The following is a 14033-nucleotide window of genomic DNA, read 5'->3' as shown; positions in this document are numbered from 1 at the left end:
TTCACTTTCTGCCATAAGGGTGGTGTCATCTGCATATCTGAGGTTGTTGATATTTCTCCCGGCAATCTTGATTCCAGCTTCTGCTTCTTCCAGCCCAGCGTTCCTCATGATGTACTCTGCATAGAAGTTAAATAAGCAGGGTGACAATATACAGCCTTGACGTACTCCTTTTCCTATTTGGAACCAGTCTGTTGTTCCATGTCCAGTTCTGACTGTTGCTTCCTGACCTGCATACAGGTTTCTCAAGAGGCGGTCAGGTGGTCTGGGATTCCCATCTCTTTCAGAATGTTCCACAGTTTATTGTGATCCACACAGTCAAAGGCTTTGGCATAGTCAATAAAGAAGAAATAGATGTTTTTCTGGTACTCTCTTGCTTTCTCCATGATCCAGTGGATGTTGGCAATTTGATTTCTGGTGCCTCTGCCTTTTCTAAAACCTGCTTGAACATCTGGGAGTTCACGGTTCACATATTGCTGAAGCCTGGTTTGGAGAATTTTGAGCATTACTTTACTAGCGTGTGAGATGAGTGCCATTGTGCAGTAGTTTGAGCATTCTTTGGCATTGCCTTTCTTTGGGATTGGAATGAAAACTGACCTTTTCCAGTCCTGTGGCCATTGCTGAGTTTTCCAAATTTGCTGGCATATTGAGTGCAGCACTTTCACAGCATCATCTTTCAGGATTTGAAAGAGCTCAATTGGAATTCCATCACCTCCACTAGCTTTGTTCGTAGTGATGCTCTCTAAGGCCCACTTGACTTCACATTCCAAGATGTCTGGTTCCAGGTGAGTGATCACGCCATCGTGATTATCTTGGTCATGAAGATCTTTTTTGTACAGTTCTTCTGTGTATTCTTGCACCTCTTCTTAATATCTTCTGCTTCTGTTAGGTCCATACCATTTCTGTCCTTTATCGAGCCCATCTTTGCATGAAATTTTCCCTTGATATCTCTAATATTCTTGAAAAGATCTCTTGTTTTTCCTATTCTGTTGTTTTCCTCTATTTCTTTGCATTGATTGCTGAGGAAGGCTTTCTTATCTCTCCTTGCTATTCTTTGAAACTCTGCATTCAGATGCTTATATCTTTCCTTTTCTCCTTTGAATAATGCAATAACTGAGATCAAAAACACTCTGGAGGGAACCAACAGTAGAGTAACTGAGGCAGAAGATAGGATCAGTGAGGTGGAAGATAGAATAGTGGAAATAAATGAAGCAGAGAGGAAAAAAAGCATTAAAAGAAGTGAGGGTAACCTCAGAGACCTCTGGGACCATGTCCAACACCCCAACATTTGAATCAGGAATCCCAGAAGAAGAAGACAAAAAAGAAAGGCCATGAGAAAATACTTGAGGAAATAATAGTTGAAAACTTCCCTAAAATGGGGAAGGAAATAGTCACCCAAGCCCAAGAAACCCAGAGAGTCCCAAACAAGATAAACCTAAGGTGAAATACCCCAAAACACATATTAATCAAATTAACAAAGATCAAATACAAAGAACAAATATTAAAAGCAGCAACGGAAAAACAACAAATAATACACAAGGGGATTCCCATAAGGATAACAGTTGATCTTTCAATAGAAACTCTTCAGGCCAGAAGGGAATGGCAGGATATACTTAAAGTGATGAAAGACAAAAACCTACAGCCCAGATTACTGTGCCCAGCAAGGATCTCATTCAAATATGAAGGAGAAATCAAAAGCTTTACAGACAAGCAAAAGCTGAGAGAATTCAGCATCACCAAACCAGCTCTTCAACAAATGCCAAAGGATTTTCTCCAGACAGGAAACACAGAAAAGGTGTATAAACTTGAACCCAAAACAACGAAGTAAATGGCAATGGGATCATCAGTCCAGTTCAGTTCAGTCGCTCAGTCATGTCCGACTCTCCGCGACCCCATGAATCACAGCATGCCAGGCCTCCTTGTCCACCACCAACTCCCGGAGCTCACTCAAACTTATCAATAATTACCTTAAATGTAAGTGGGTTGAATGCCCAACCAAAAGACAAAGGCTGGCTGAATGGATACAAAAACAAGACCCCTATATATGTTGTCTACAAGAGACCCACCTCAAAACGAGGGACACATACAGACTGAAAGTGAAGGGCTGGAAAAAGATATTCCACGCAAATGGAGACCAAAAGAAAGCAGGGGTAGCAATACTCATGTCAGATAAAATAGACTGAAATGAAGGCTGTGAAAAGAGACAAAGGACACTACATAATGATCAAAGGGTCAATCCAAGAAGAAGATATAACAATTATAAATATATATGCACCCAACATCGGAGCACCACAGTATGTAAGGCAGATGCTAACAAGTATTAAAGGGGAAATTAACAGTAACACAATAACAGTGGGAGAATTTAATACCCCACTCACACCTATGGATAGATCAACTAAACAGAAAATTAGCAAGGAAACACAAACTTTAAATGATACAATGGGCCAGTTAGACCTAATTGATATCTATAGGACTTTTCACCCAAAACAATGAATTTCACTTTTTTCTAAAGTGCACACGGAACCTTCTCCAGGATAGATCACATTTGGGCCATAAATCTGGCCTTGGTAAATTAAAAAAAAAATTGAAATCATTTCAAGCATCTTTTCTAATCACAATGCAGTAAGATTAGATGTCAACTACAGGAAAAAAAACTATTGAAAATATCAACATATGGAGGCTAAAAAACACGCTTCTGAATAACCAACAAACCACAGAAGAAATCAAAAAAGAAATCAAAATATGCATAGAAATGAATGAAAATGAAAACACAACAACCCAAAACCTATGGGACTCAGTAAAAGCAGTGCTAAGGGGAAGGTTCATAGCAGTACAGGCTTACCTCAAGAAACAAGTGAAAAGTCAACTAAATAATCTAACTCTACACCTAAAGCAACTAGAAAAAGAAGAAATGAAGAACCCCAGGGTTAGTAGAAGGAAAGAAATCATAAAAATTAGGGCAGAAATAAGAGCAAAAAGAAGCAAAAGAGACCATAGCCAAAATCAACAAAGCTAAAAGCTGGTTCTTTGAGAAGATAAATAAAAGAGACAAACCATTAGCCAGACTCATCAAGAAACAAAGGGAGAAAAATTAAATCAACAAAATTAGAAAGGAAAATGGAGAAATTACAACAGACAACTCAGGAATACAAAGGATCATAAGAGACTACTATCATCAACTATATGCCAATAAAATGGACAACTTGGAAGAAATGGACAAATTCTTAGAAAAGTATAACTTTCCAAAACTGAACCAGGAAGAAATAGAAAATCTTAACAGACCCATCACAAGCACAGAAATTAAAACTATAATCAGAAATCTTCCAGCAAACAAAAGCCCAGGACCAGACAGCTTCACAGCTGAATTCTACCAAAAATTTAGAGAAGAGCTAACACTTATCCTACTCAAATTCTTTTTTTTTTTATCCTACTCAAATTCTTCCAGAAAATTGCAGAGGAAGATAAACATCCAAACTCATTCTATGAGGCCACCATCACCCTAATACCAAAACCTGACAAAGATACCACAAAAAAAAGAAAACTACAGGCCAATATCATTGATGAACATAGATGCAAAAATCCTTAACAAAATTCTAGCAAACAGAATCCAACAATATATTAAAAAGATCATACATCATGACCAAGTGGGCTTTATCCCAGGGATGCGAGGATTCTTCAATATCCACAAATCAATCAATGTGATACACCACATTAACAAATTGAAAAATAAAAGCCATATGATTATCTCAATAGATGCAGAGAAAGCCTTTGACAAAATTCAACATCCATTTATAATAAAAACCCTCCAGAAAGCAGGAATAGAAGGAACATACCTCAACATAATAAAAGCCATATATGACAAAACCACAGCAAACATTATCCTCAATGGTGAAAAACTGAAAGCACTTCCCCTAAAGTCAGGAACAAGACAAGGGTGTCCACTCTCACCACTACTATTCAACATAGTTCTGGAAGTTTTAGCCACATCAGTCAGAGAAAAAAAAGAAATAAAAGGAATCCAGACTGGAAAAGAAGAAGTAAAATTCTCACTGTTAGCAGATGATATGATCCTCTACACAGAAAACCCTAAAGACTCCACCAGAAAATTATTAGAGCTAATCAATGAATATAGTAAAGTTGCAGGATATAAAATTAACACACAGAAATCCCTTGCATTCCTATACACTAGAGAAAATAGAAAGAGATATTAAGGAAACAATTCCATTCACCATTGCAACGAAAAGAATAAAATACTTAGGAATAAATCTACCTAACGAAACAAAAGATTTATATATAGAAAACTTTAAAACACTGATCAAAGAAATAAAAAAGGACACAAATAGATGGAGAAATATACCATGTTCATCGATCAGAAGAATCAATATAGTGAAAATGAATGTGCTACTCAAAGCAATCTATAGATTCAATGCAATTCCTATCAAATTACCAATGAATGATATTTTTCAGAGAACTAGAGCAAATAATTTCACAATTTGTATGGAAATACAAAAAAACTCAAGTAACCAAAGCAATCTTGAGAAAGAAGAATGGAACTGGAGGAATCAACCCGCCTGATTTCAGGCTTTACTACAAAGCTACAGTCATTAGGACAGTATGGTACTGGCACAAAGACAGAAATATAGATCAATGGAACAAAATAGAAAGCCCAGAAATAAATCCACGCACCTATGGACACCTTATCTTTGACAAAGGAGGCAAGAATATACAATGGAGAAAAGACAATCTCTTTAATAAGTGGTGCTGGAAAAACTAGTCAACGACTTGTAAAAGAATGAAACTAGAACAGTTTCTAACACCATACACAAAAATAAACTCAAAATGATTAAAAATTTAAATGTAAGACCAGAAACTATAAAAATCCTAGAGGAGAACATAGGCAAAACACTCTCTGACATAAATCACAGCAGGATCCTCTATGACCCACCTCCCAGAGTAATGGAAATAAAAGCAAAAATAAACAAATGGGACCCAATTAAACTTAAAAGCTTTTGCACAGCAAAGGAAATTATAAGCAAGGTGAAAAGACAGCCTTCAGAATGGGAGAAAATAATAGCAAATGAAGCAACTGACAAAGAATTAATCTCAAAAATATATACAAGCAGCTCCTGTAGCTCAATTCTGGGAAAATAAATGACCCAATCAAAAAATGGGCCAAAGAACTAAACAGACATTTCTCCAAAGAAGACACACAGATAGCTAACAAACACATGAAAAGATGCTCAACATCACTCATTATCAGAGAAATGCAAATCAAAACCACAATGAGGTACCATCTCACACCAGTCAGAATGGCTGCTATCAAAAAGTCTACAAACAATAAATGCTGGAGAAGGTGTGGAGAAAAGGGAACCCCCTTACACTGTTGGTGGGAATGCAAACTAGTACAACCACTAGGGAGAACAGTGTGGAGATTCCTTAAAAAACTGGAAATAGAATTGCCATATGACCCAGCAATCCCACTGCTGGGCATACACACCGAGGAAACCAGAATTGAAAGAGACACGTGTACCCCAATGTTTATCACAGCACTGTTTACAATAGCCAGGACATGAAAGCAATCGAGATGCCCATCGGCAGACAAATGGATAAGAAAACTGTGGTACATATACACAATGGAATATTACTCAGCCATTAAAAAGAATGCATTTGAATCAGTTCTAATGAGGCGGATGAAACTGGAGCCTATTATACAGAGTGAAGTAAGTCAGAAAGCAAAACACCAATACAGTATACTAATGCATATATACCCTGTATGCGAGACAGCAAAAAAGACACAGATGTAAAGAACAGTCTTTTGGACTCTATAGGAGAAGTCAAGGGTGGGATGATTTTAGAGAATAGCATTGAAACATGTATATTATCATATGTGAAACAGATCACCAGTCCAGGTTCGATGCATGAGACAGGGTGCTCAGGGCTGGTGCACTGAGATGACCCTGAGAGATGGGATGGGGAGGGAGGTGGGAGGGGGATTCAGGATGGAGAACACATATACACACATGGCTGATTCATGTCAATGTATGGCAAAAATCACTACAATATTGTAAAGTAATTAGCCTCCAATTAAAATTAAAAAAAAAAAAGACTATTGCTAGGGGAGAGAGACTAGAACCAAATGTAAACTCAATTTTCCTGAAACAAAAAGGGCAGGAGGTTTTTTAAGAGTTTGCCAGAGAGGGAGCTCATTGGCCTGTCTGTGTTTGCTAATTGGCTTTACTTAAAGAAGAAGCAAGCTTTCTCCTATCGAAAGTCAGAAAGTAGTTTTACAATTTGGAGCAAGGTGCCTAGTACAGTCAAGCACCTACCTCTGCACAGTAACTGGGAGAGAGAGACCCAACTTCTTTGAGGATGACACATTCAAAGGGATAGCAGCCAGGTCCTTGAGTAAGACAGTTCTGGATTGTGAGACTGGAGAGAGACTTTTAAAAACGATGTCGACATATCTCAAAGGGACAGAGAGAGTTAAGATTTCTAAGGAAAATGCTTCAAGAAAAGGGCGGTCTGAGCCTAGGGTCAAGAAGCTGACCTAAAGCTTAGTTAATAATGGTTTTCTTTTAACTGATCTGATTAAAAAATAAAAATTTAGTACAGCTTCTCTTGTTTTTTCTTTTTTTTAAGACTCACAAATATCAGTGAAAATGCAAAACTTGGAAGCCATGTATGCAGAGAGAGAGAGGGAAGCAGAGAAGAGCGCTGAGCAGTAATAACAGAGGAAGCAGGTCATCACTCATTAATCAGGGGGCCAAGAGGAAGCCTCCAGTAGAAAGGGGTCCCACTTCCAAGTGTAGGGCCAGAAGCATGCCAGGATCTGGGAAGGGGCAGAATAGGACAGGTCTGATTCTCCAGTCTTCTAGGACAGAGACTCCAGCATGAAAAGAAGGCAGGAATTCAGGTGTCAGAGGCTAGCATCCAGTTGCCCTAGCTCTCAGGAATAAGATTGGACCCAAGGATGAGATCAAATTGCCAACATCCGCTGGGTCATCAAAAAAGCAAGAGAGTTCCAGGAAAACTTCTACTTTTGCTTTATTGACTACACCAAAGCCTTTGACCGTGTGGATCACAACAAATTGTGGAAAATTCTTCGAGAGATGGGAATACCAGATCACCTGACCTGCCTCCAGAGAAATCTGTAAGTAGGTCTAGAAGCAACAGTTAGAACTGGACATGGAACAACACTTCAGTTCAGTTCAGTCTCTCAGTCATGTCTGACTCTTTGTGACCCATGAACTGCAGGACGCCAGGGCTCCCTGTCCATCACCAACTCCCGGAGTCCACCCAAACCCATGTCCATTGAATCGGTGATGCCATCCAACCATGTCATCCTCTGTCATCCCCTTCTCCTCCTGCCCTCAATCTTTCTCAGCATCAGGGTCTTTTCAAATGAGTCAGCTCTTCGCATCAGGTGGCCAAAGTATTGGAGTTTCAGCTTCAACATCAATCCTTCCAATGAACACCTAGGATTGATCTCCTTTAGGGTGGACTGGTTGGATCTCCTTGCAGTCCAAGGGACTCTCAAGAGTCTTCTCCAACAACACAGTTCAAAAGCATCAATTCTGCTCAACTTTCTTTACAGTCCAACTCTCATATCCATACATGACTACTGGAAAAACCATAGCCTTGACTAGATGGACCTTTGTGGACAAAGTAATGTCTCTGCCTTTTAAAATGCTGTCTAGGTTAGTCATAACTTTCCTTCCAAGGAGTAAGCGTCTTTTAATTTCATGGCTGCAATCACCATCTGCAGTGATTTTGGAGCCCCCCAAAATAAAGTTAGCCACTGTTTTCACTGTTTGCCCATCTATTTGCCATGAAGTGATGGGACAGGATGCCATGATTTTAGTTTTCTGAATGTTGAGCTTTAAGCCAACTTTTTCACTCTCCTCTTTCACTCTCATCAAGGGGCTCATTAGTTCTTCATCACTTTCTGCCATAAGGGTGGTGTCATCTGCATATCTGAGGTTATTGATATTTCTCCCGGCAATCTTGACTCCACCTTGTGCTTCATCCAGCTTAGCATTTCTCATGATGTACTCTACATATAAGTTAAATAAGCAGGGTGGCAATATACAGCCTTGACGTACTTCTTTACCTATTTGGAAACAGTCTGTTGTTCCATGTCCAGTTCTAACTGTTGCTTCCTGATCTGCACACAGGTTTCTCAAGAGGCAGGTCAGGTGATCTCGTATTCCCATTTCTTGAAGAATTTTCCACAGTTTGTTTTGACCCACACAGTCAAAGGCTTTGGCATAGTGAATAAAGCAGAAGTAGATGTTTTACTGGAACTCTCTTGCTTTTTCGATAATCCAGCAGATGTTGGCAATTTGATCTCTGGTTCCTCTGCCTTTTCTAAAACCAACTTGAACATCTGGAAGTTCACGGTTCACATATTGCTGAGGCCTGGCTTGGAGAATTTTGAGCGTTACTTTACTAGCATGTGAGAAGAGTGCAGTTGTGTGGTAGTTTGAGCATTCTTTGGCATTCCTTTCTTTGGGATTGGAATGAAAACTGACCTTTTCCAGTCCTATGGCCACTGCTGAGTTTTCCAAATTTGCTGACATATTGAGTGCAGCATTTTCACAGCATCATCTTTCAGGATTTGAAATAGCTCAACTGGAATTCCATCACCTCCACTAGCTTTGTTCATAGTGATGCTTTCTAAGGCCCACTTGACTTCACATTCCAGGATGTCTGGCTCTAGGTGAGTGTGAGTGATGACACCATCATGATTATCTGGTCATGAAGATCTTTTCTGTACAGTTTTTCTGTGTATTTTTGCCACCTCTTCTTAATATCTTCTGCTTTTGTTAGGTCCATACCATTTCTGTCCTTTACTGAGCCCATCTTTGCACGAAATGTTCCCTAGGTATCTCTAATTTTCTTAAAGAGGTCTCTAGTCTTTTTCCATGCTATTGTTTTACTCTATTTCTTTGCATTGATTGCTGAGGAAGGTTTTCTCATCTCTCATTGCTATTCTTTGGAACTCTGGAACAGCAGACTGGTTCCAAATGAAAAAGGAGTATGTCAAGGCTGTATATTGTCACCCTGCTTATTTAACTTATATGCAGAGTACATCATGCAAAATGCCAGGCTGGATGAAACGTAAGCTGGAATCAAGATTGCCGGGAGAAATATCAATAACCTCAGATATGCAGATGACACCACCGTTATGGCAGAAAGTGAAGAATAGCTAAAGAACCTTTTGATGAGAGTGAAAGAGGAGAGTGAAAAAGTTGGCTTAAAGATCAACATTCAGGAAACTAAGATTATGGCATCCAGTCCCATCACATCATGGCAAATAGAGGGGGAAACAATGGAAACAGTGACAGACTTTATTTTCTTGGGCTCCAAAATCACTGCAGATGGTGACTGCAGCCATGAAATTAAAAGGCACCTTCTCCTTGGAAGAAAAGATATGACCAACCTAAACAGCATATTAAAAAGCAGAGACATTACTTTACCAACAAAGGTCCATCTAGTAAAAGCTATGGTTTTTCCAATAGTCATGTATAGATGTGAGAGCTGGATTATAAAGAAAGCTGAGCATGAAAGAATTGATGCTTTTGAAATGTGTTGTTGGAGAAGACTCTTGAGAGTCCCTTGGACTGCAAGGAGATCCAACCAGTCAATCCTAAAGGAAATCAGTCTTGAATATTCACTGAAGGGACTGATGTTGAAGCTGAAACTCCAATACTTTGGCCACCTGAAGTGAAGAACCGACTCTTTGGAAAAGACCCTGATGTTGGGAAAGATTGAAAGTGGGAGGAGAAGGGGACAACAGAGGATGAGATGGTTGGATGGCACCACCGACTTGATGGACATGAGTTTGAGCAAGCTCCAGGAGTTTGTGATGGACAAGGAAGCCTGTCCATGTGGTCGCAAAGAGTTGGACATTAATGAGTGACTGAACTGAACTGAATAAGGATGAGAACAGAGGTGCGTGAGGTCAAAAACTTCTCTGGCCCTGTGCATCCCTGCTGCCTAGGGCCAGGGTTCGTCCTAGGATGGAGCATGGATCGCTGCCTCCAGCTATGCAGTGGGAGGAGGGAGGGAGTGGGAGGGTGGGGCACAGGTGGCTCAGTGAAGGAGAGAGGAGGACCTACCACTGGACACAGAGAGATGTGGATGGACTAATCCTGCGAGTGTAGCCCAAGGCTCAGGGCTGCCACTAATGCAGGGCCTGTGGGCAGAGGTGGTGCTGATGGAGGAGTCAGGAGGCAAGAGGCAGGAGAGGTGGGTGTGGAGGGCTGGGCTCGGAGTGGCCTGCCTGAGCTGGGGCCCTGCCTAGCCACGGGGAGCCTGTGACCCAAGCCCTGGTCTGAGGAGCTGGCTTATCCTCTGTCCAGTCAGCTATCACCATTGGCAATGACCTGTCAAGGTTTCCAGGTGAGTCCAGGTCTGCATCCCAAGTTCCTAACTTCAAATGCAAGGATCTTAGGGGCCAGAATAAGAGCCAGCCTTCCTCTTAGTCCAGACCTTTCCATTGTTTCCTCTCTACCATAGAATGCGATTCTTTTGAATTAATAGCCTTGCATGAGTCTAAGGAAATGTTCAGCATGTGCCTTGAGAAATTAGGATGGAGGTTGCTTAGACACACGGCTGACTCACACCAGAAGGGGCCTAGGGAGATAAGGAGTTGTTGGGGCTTGGGAGTGACATGGACCTCTAGGGCAGAGTCCATCACTTTAGAATCTCTCTCTCTTTTTTAACATGTATTTATTTTTAATTGGAGGATAATTGCTTTATAACATTGTGTTTGTTTCTGCCATACATCAACATCAATCAGCCATAGGGAAACATATATCCCCTTCTCCTTGAACCTCCCTCCCGCCCCATCTCAGCCCCCTAGGATGTCACAGAGCACCAAGTTGTGCTCTCTGTGTCATACAGCAAATCCCCACCAGTGATCCATTCTACATATGGCTATATATATGTTTCAATCTGTCCATTCCTCTGCTTCCCCTGCTATGTTCACAGGTCTGTTCTCTGTGTCTGCATTTCTACTACTGCCCTGCAAACATATATACATATTTTTACTTTTTGTTGCACCGTGCAGCATGTGGGATCTTAGTTCCCTGACCAGGGATCGAATCCATGCCCCCTGCATTGGACGCACAGAGTCCTAACCACTAGACCACTATGGAAATCCTCTCTTTATTGTTGTTGGTTTTTTTTTTTTTGCACTTAAAAAGCCATTAGGCCATTTATTGGCATTAGAAGAGCATTCCCTTAAACAAGAGAAAGAACTCTGAACACTAAAATCTCATCCACTTTATGAAAACTTGAGACCAACCTCTATGACACCTGTACACAGTCTAATCACGAACAAGAGCAAGGATTCGAGTTAAATAAATTAAAACACACTGTCCTGTTATAAGGAAATGAAAGGAAAGCTGGGGACGGGGGTAGGAACCCCCCATCCCGAGTCCTTGCGTTCACACCGCAATGTTTCAGGTACAAGAACATAACAATTCCCCAGTGCAGCACAAAACCGCTTCCCATTGTTTCTTATGGCAGTCACTGAATTACCAATTGTCCAAAGGCTAAGAAAATTTCGTGGAAAAGGGCGTACCCTTTGGCTCCGTGCGTGGCCTGTAGCTGAGGAGGCAAGTTCTTAAGAACCGACGACTGGCTGATACAGTCTTGGGGAGACGCGCCTTCACAGAATCTCAGGCTCGGGTCTCAGCTTCCCCATCTATAAAATGCAGTCCTGGCGAGGGGAGATCCGCTAGGCGTCCGAATTGAAGTCGTCTCGCTCCTCATTGTATTCCAGCACGTGCCGCTTGATCTTGGACGAGTCAACCCAGGTAACAAAGTCCTCCATGCTTCGCGTGACAAGGAAGGCGGGGTCGGTGATCACGTCGGGGCCCACGCGCACGTGGCCCTGCTCCACGAATGCCACGGCGGCCTGGAGGTGCTGCGCCATGCGCAGCTTAAGCGGCACAGTGGGCAGGCGGCGGTGGCAAAAGGACGAGGCCGTGACGAAATCGCAGAGCTCCAGCGATCCCCGCGTGGGCACTAGGCCGAGGCCATACAGCTTATCCAGCAGCGCGGCCGAGGAGCGCACGCGAAACGGGTCGCGCTCCGGCAGATCGCACAGGCGCCGGGCTAGCTCGCGGCTCAGCTGGTCGTAGCGCGTATAGTCCTCGCGCCGCTGCGGCCGATATCGCCGCAACACGCGTAGCTCATGCAGGTTGTGATCTGTGACCTCCCAGTTCAGGAAGTCCACCTGCTTCAGCAGCTTCTGCTCGTGAAACTTAAGCTTCCGCACCATGATGGCGGCTCAAACGCTGCCGGACCGGAGGCTCCTCTTTATTGTTTTATCATCCAAGATATGTCACCAAACATTGTATCATAGTTTTACCTTTTAAAATTTGCATCTACTCCATCTACTTCTCTTTTTCTCCTTGCAACATGTTTGCTTACACACTTTTTATGCTGAAATTGAATCAGTCACTTGAAGCATAAACACATATTTATTATTTCAAAAGAAAAAGGCTGCACTAATTAATAGTGGTGAAAGCTGTTAATTTTCTGAAGAAAAATAAGTAAGGGTTTAAGTCATTGACTAGGAGACTAAATTGATGGTTAATACAAATATTAAGAGAGTGTATTTGCTTGATAATTTCAGGAAGAATATTATAGATGGCTTGAGCTTCTAAAATTGAAATAACAATAAAAGGCAGGAATAGAGATTTAATTATGTCTCATCACTGTAGAAATTTTAGAGTAGCAATATTCCTCACATGGAACAGAATGCTTTTAAGAATTCTAGTTAACTTTTTAGTGGTTTAATTCCACTTAGGTGATATACCCTTCAAGAAGAGCTCCAGTGTGAGAATTGTTACATCTTTTTTGTGTGTGTACTTTTTTTTTAATTGAAGTATATATAGTTGATTTACAATGTTGTGCCAGTCTCTACTGTATAGCAAAGTGACTCATACACGTATATACATTCTTTTTTATATTCTTTTCCATTATCACAGGATATTGACTATAGTTCCCAACTGTTCATATCTTATGTGAATAAATTAGAAGCAAAATGTCAGCTTAGCCATGTCAAATTTCACCAAGACAAATAAGTTCAAAACTGAGTTTCAGATTCATGATAAATTATCTTTGAGGCAGACACCCTGAAGACGATGAAGCAAAGAAGAAAAGAAGCCAGTTGTACAGATAAACAAGGCACCCAATCATTGTTTCCTCTTATTCAAATCTCAAAATAGCAGACATCACAAGAATGACTCAGGAAGGCCATTCCTCATAGTGTTGAGTCCTCAGAGGCTAAAGTCTAAACAAAATGCTTTAGAAATGACTGCTCTAGACTGCCAACCATTTTCTACAGTAAAAGATAAAGGTTTTAGGATCTTTCTGAACCATTAATCCTGGGTACAGAATTCTTTTAGAAAGATATTGCCGGAAACTTTTACTGATGGATCTTCAGCTGTGCATCAAAAGATTAGGAATTTTTCCAACAGTTGGATATTATCCAAACAAGTGTTCATTAGGCATTACGAGAGTGTAGGAGAGGAAACCCAGGAGTGATTTGGTGCTGAGAGTGCTGGGAAAGTGTTATTACCCAGAAAAATGTCAGCATTTAAAGTGTGGAGACTCACATTTATCATAATTAAATTGTAGACCCTAAAGATGCCTGTGACTCATCATCAGAGCCTGACATGACTCTGACGGCCTCGGACCTCCCCCTTAGAGCAGCCCCCCACCCCCCTGACAGGGGATCTACCTGACCCAGGGGTCAAACCCAGGTCTCCTGCATTGCAGATAGACTCTTTACCAAGCTACGAGGGAAGCCTTCTCTTGACACATGGAAGATTCTGGGGAAGAAGTCTGGGATTTAATGCAGATGCAGAACCTCAACTGAGTCAAGGGAAGAGCCAGACCTCTCCAGGCCTGTCTGTCACTCCTCAGTCGTGCTGGATCCTGCCTTGGCTTCACCCTTTGAAGATCTAAGTTATATGTTGTCATCACGCTCAGCCTGGCAAAGGCATCTCAGCCAAGTT

At 41.4% G+C, this 14033-nt stretch overlaps 1 protein-coding gene across 1 annotated transcript; it reads right to left on the bottom strand.

Annotated features, from left to right (window-relative positions):
- Positions 1 to 11325: 11325 nt before the first annotated feature.
- Positions 11326 to 12866, bottom strand: LOC129537116 (U3 small nucleolar ribonucleoprotein IMP3-like). The gene has a single exon (XM_055396463.2). It carries the CDS (start codon positions 12287 to 12289, stop codon positions 11744 to 11746), a length of 546 nt encoding a protein of 181 aa, XP_055252438.2. The 5' UTR covers positions 12290 to 12866; the 3' UTR covers positions 11326 to 11743.
- Between the last annotated feature and the right edge of the window lie 1167 nt (positions 12867 to 14033).

The sequence above is a fragment of the Moschus berezovskii genome, chromosome 6 (genome assembly GCF_049115385.1).
Source record: "Moschus berezovskii isolate FMDL1 chromosome 6, NW_MosBer_1.0, whole genome shotgun sequence".
Classification (NCBI taxonomy): domain Eukaryota; kingdom Metazoa; phylum Chordata; class Mammalia; order Artiodactyla; family Moschidae; genus Moschus; species Moschus berezovskii.
This window is presented reverse-complemented; position numbering and strand designations above follow the sequence as displayed.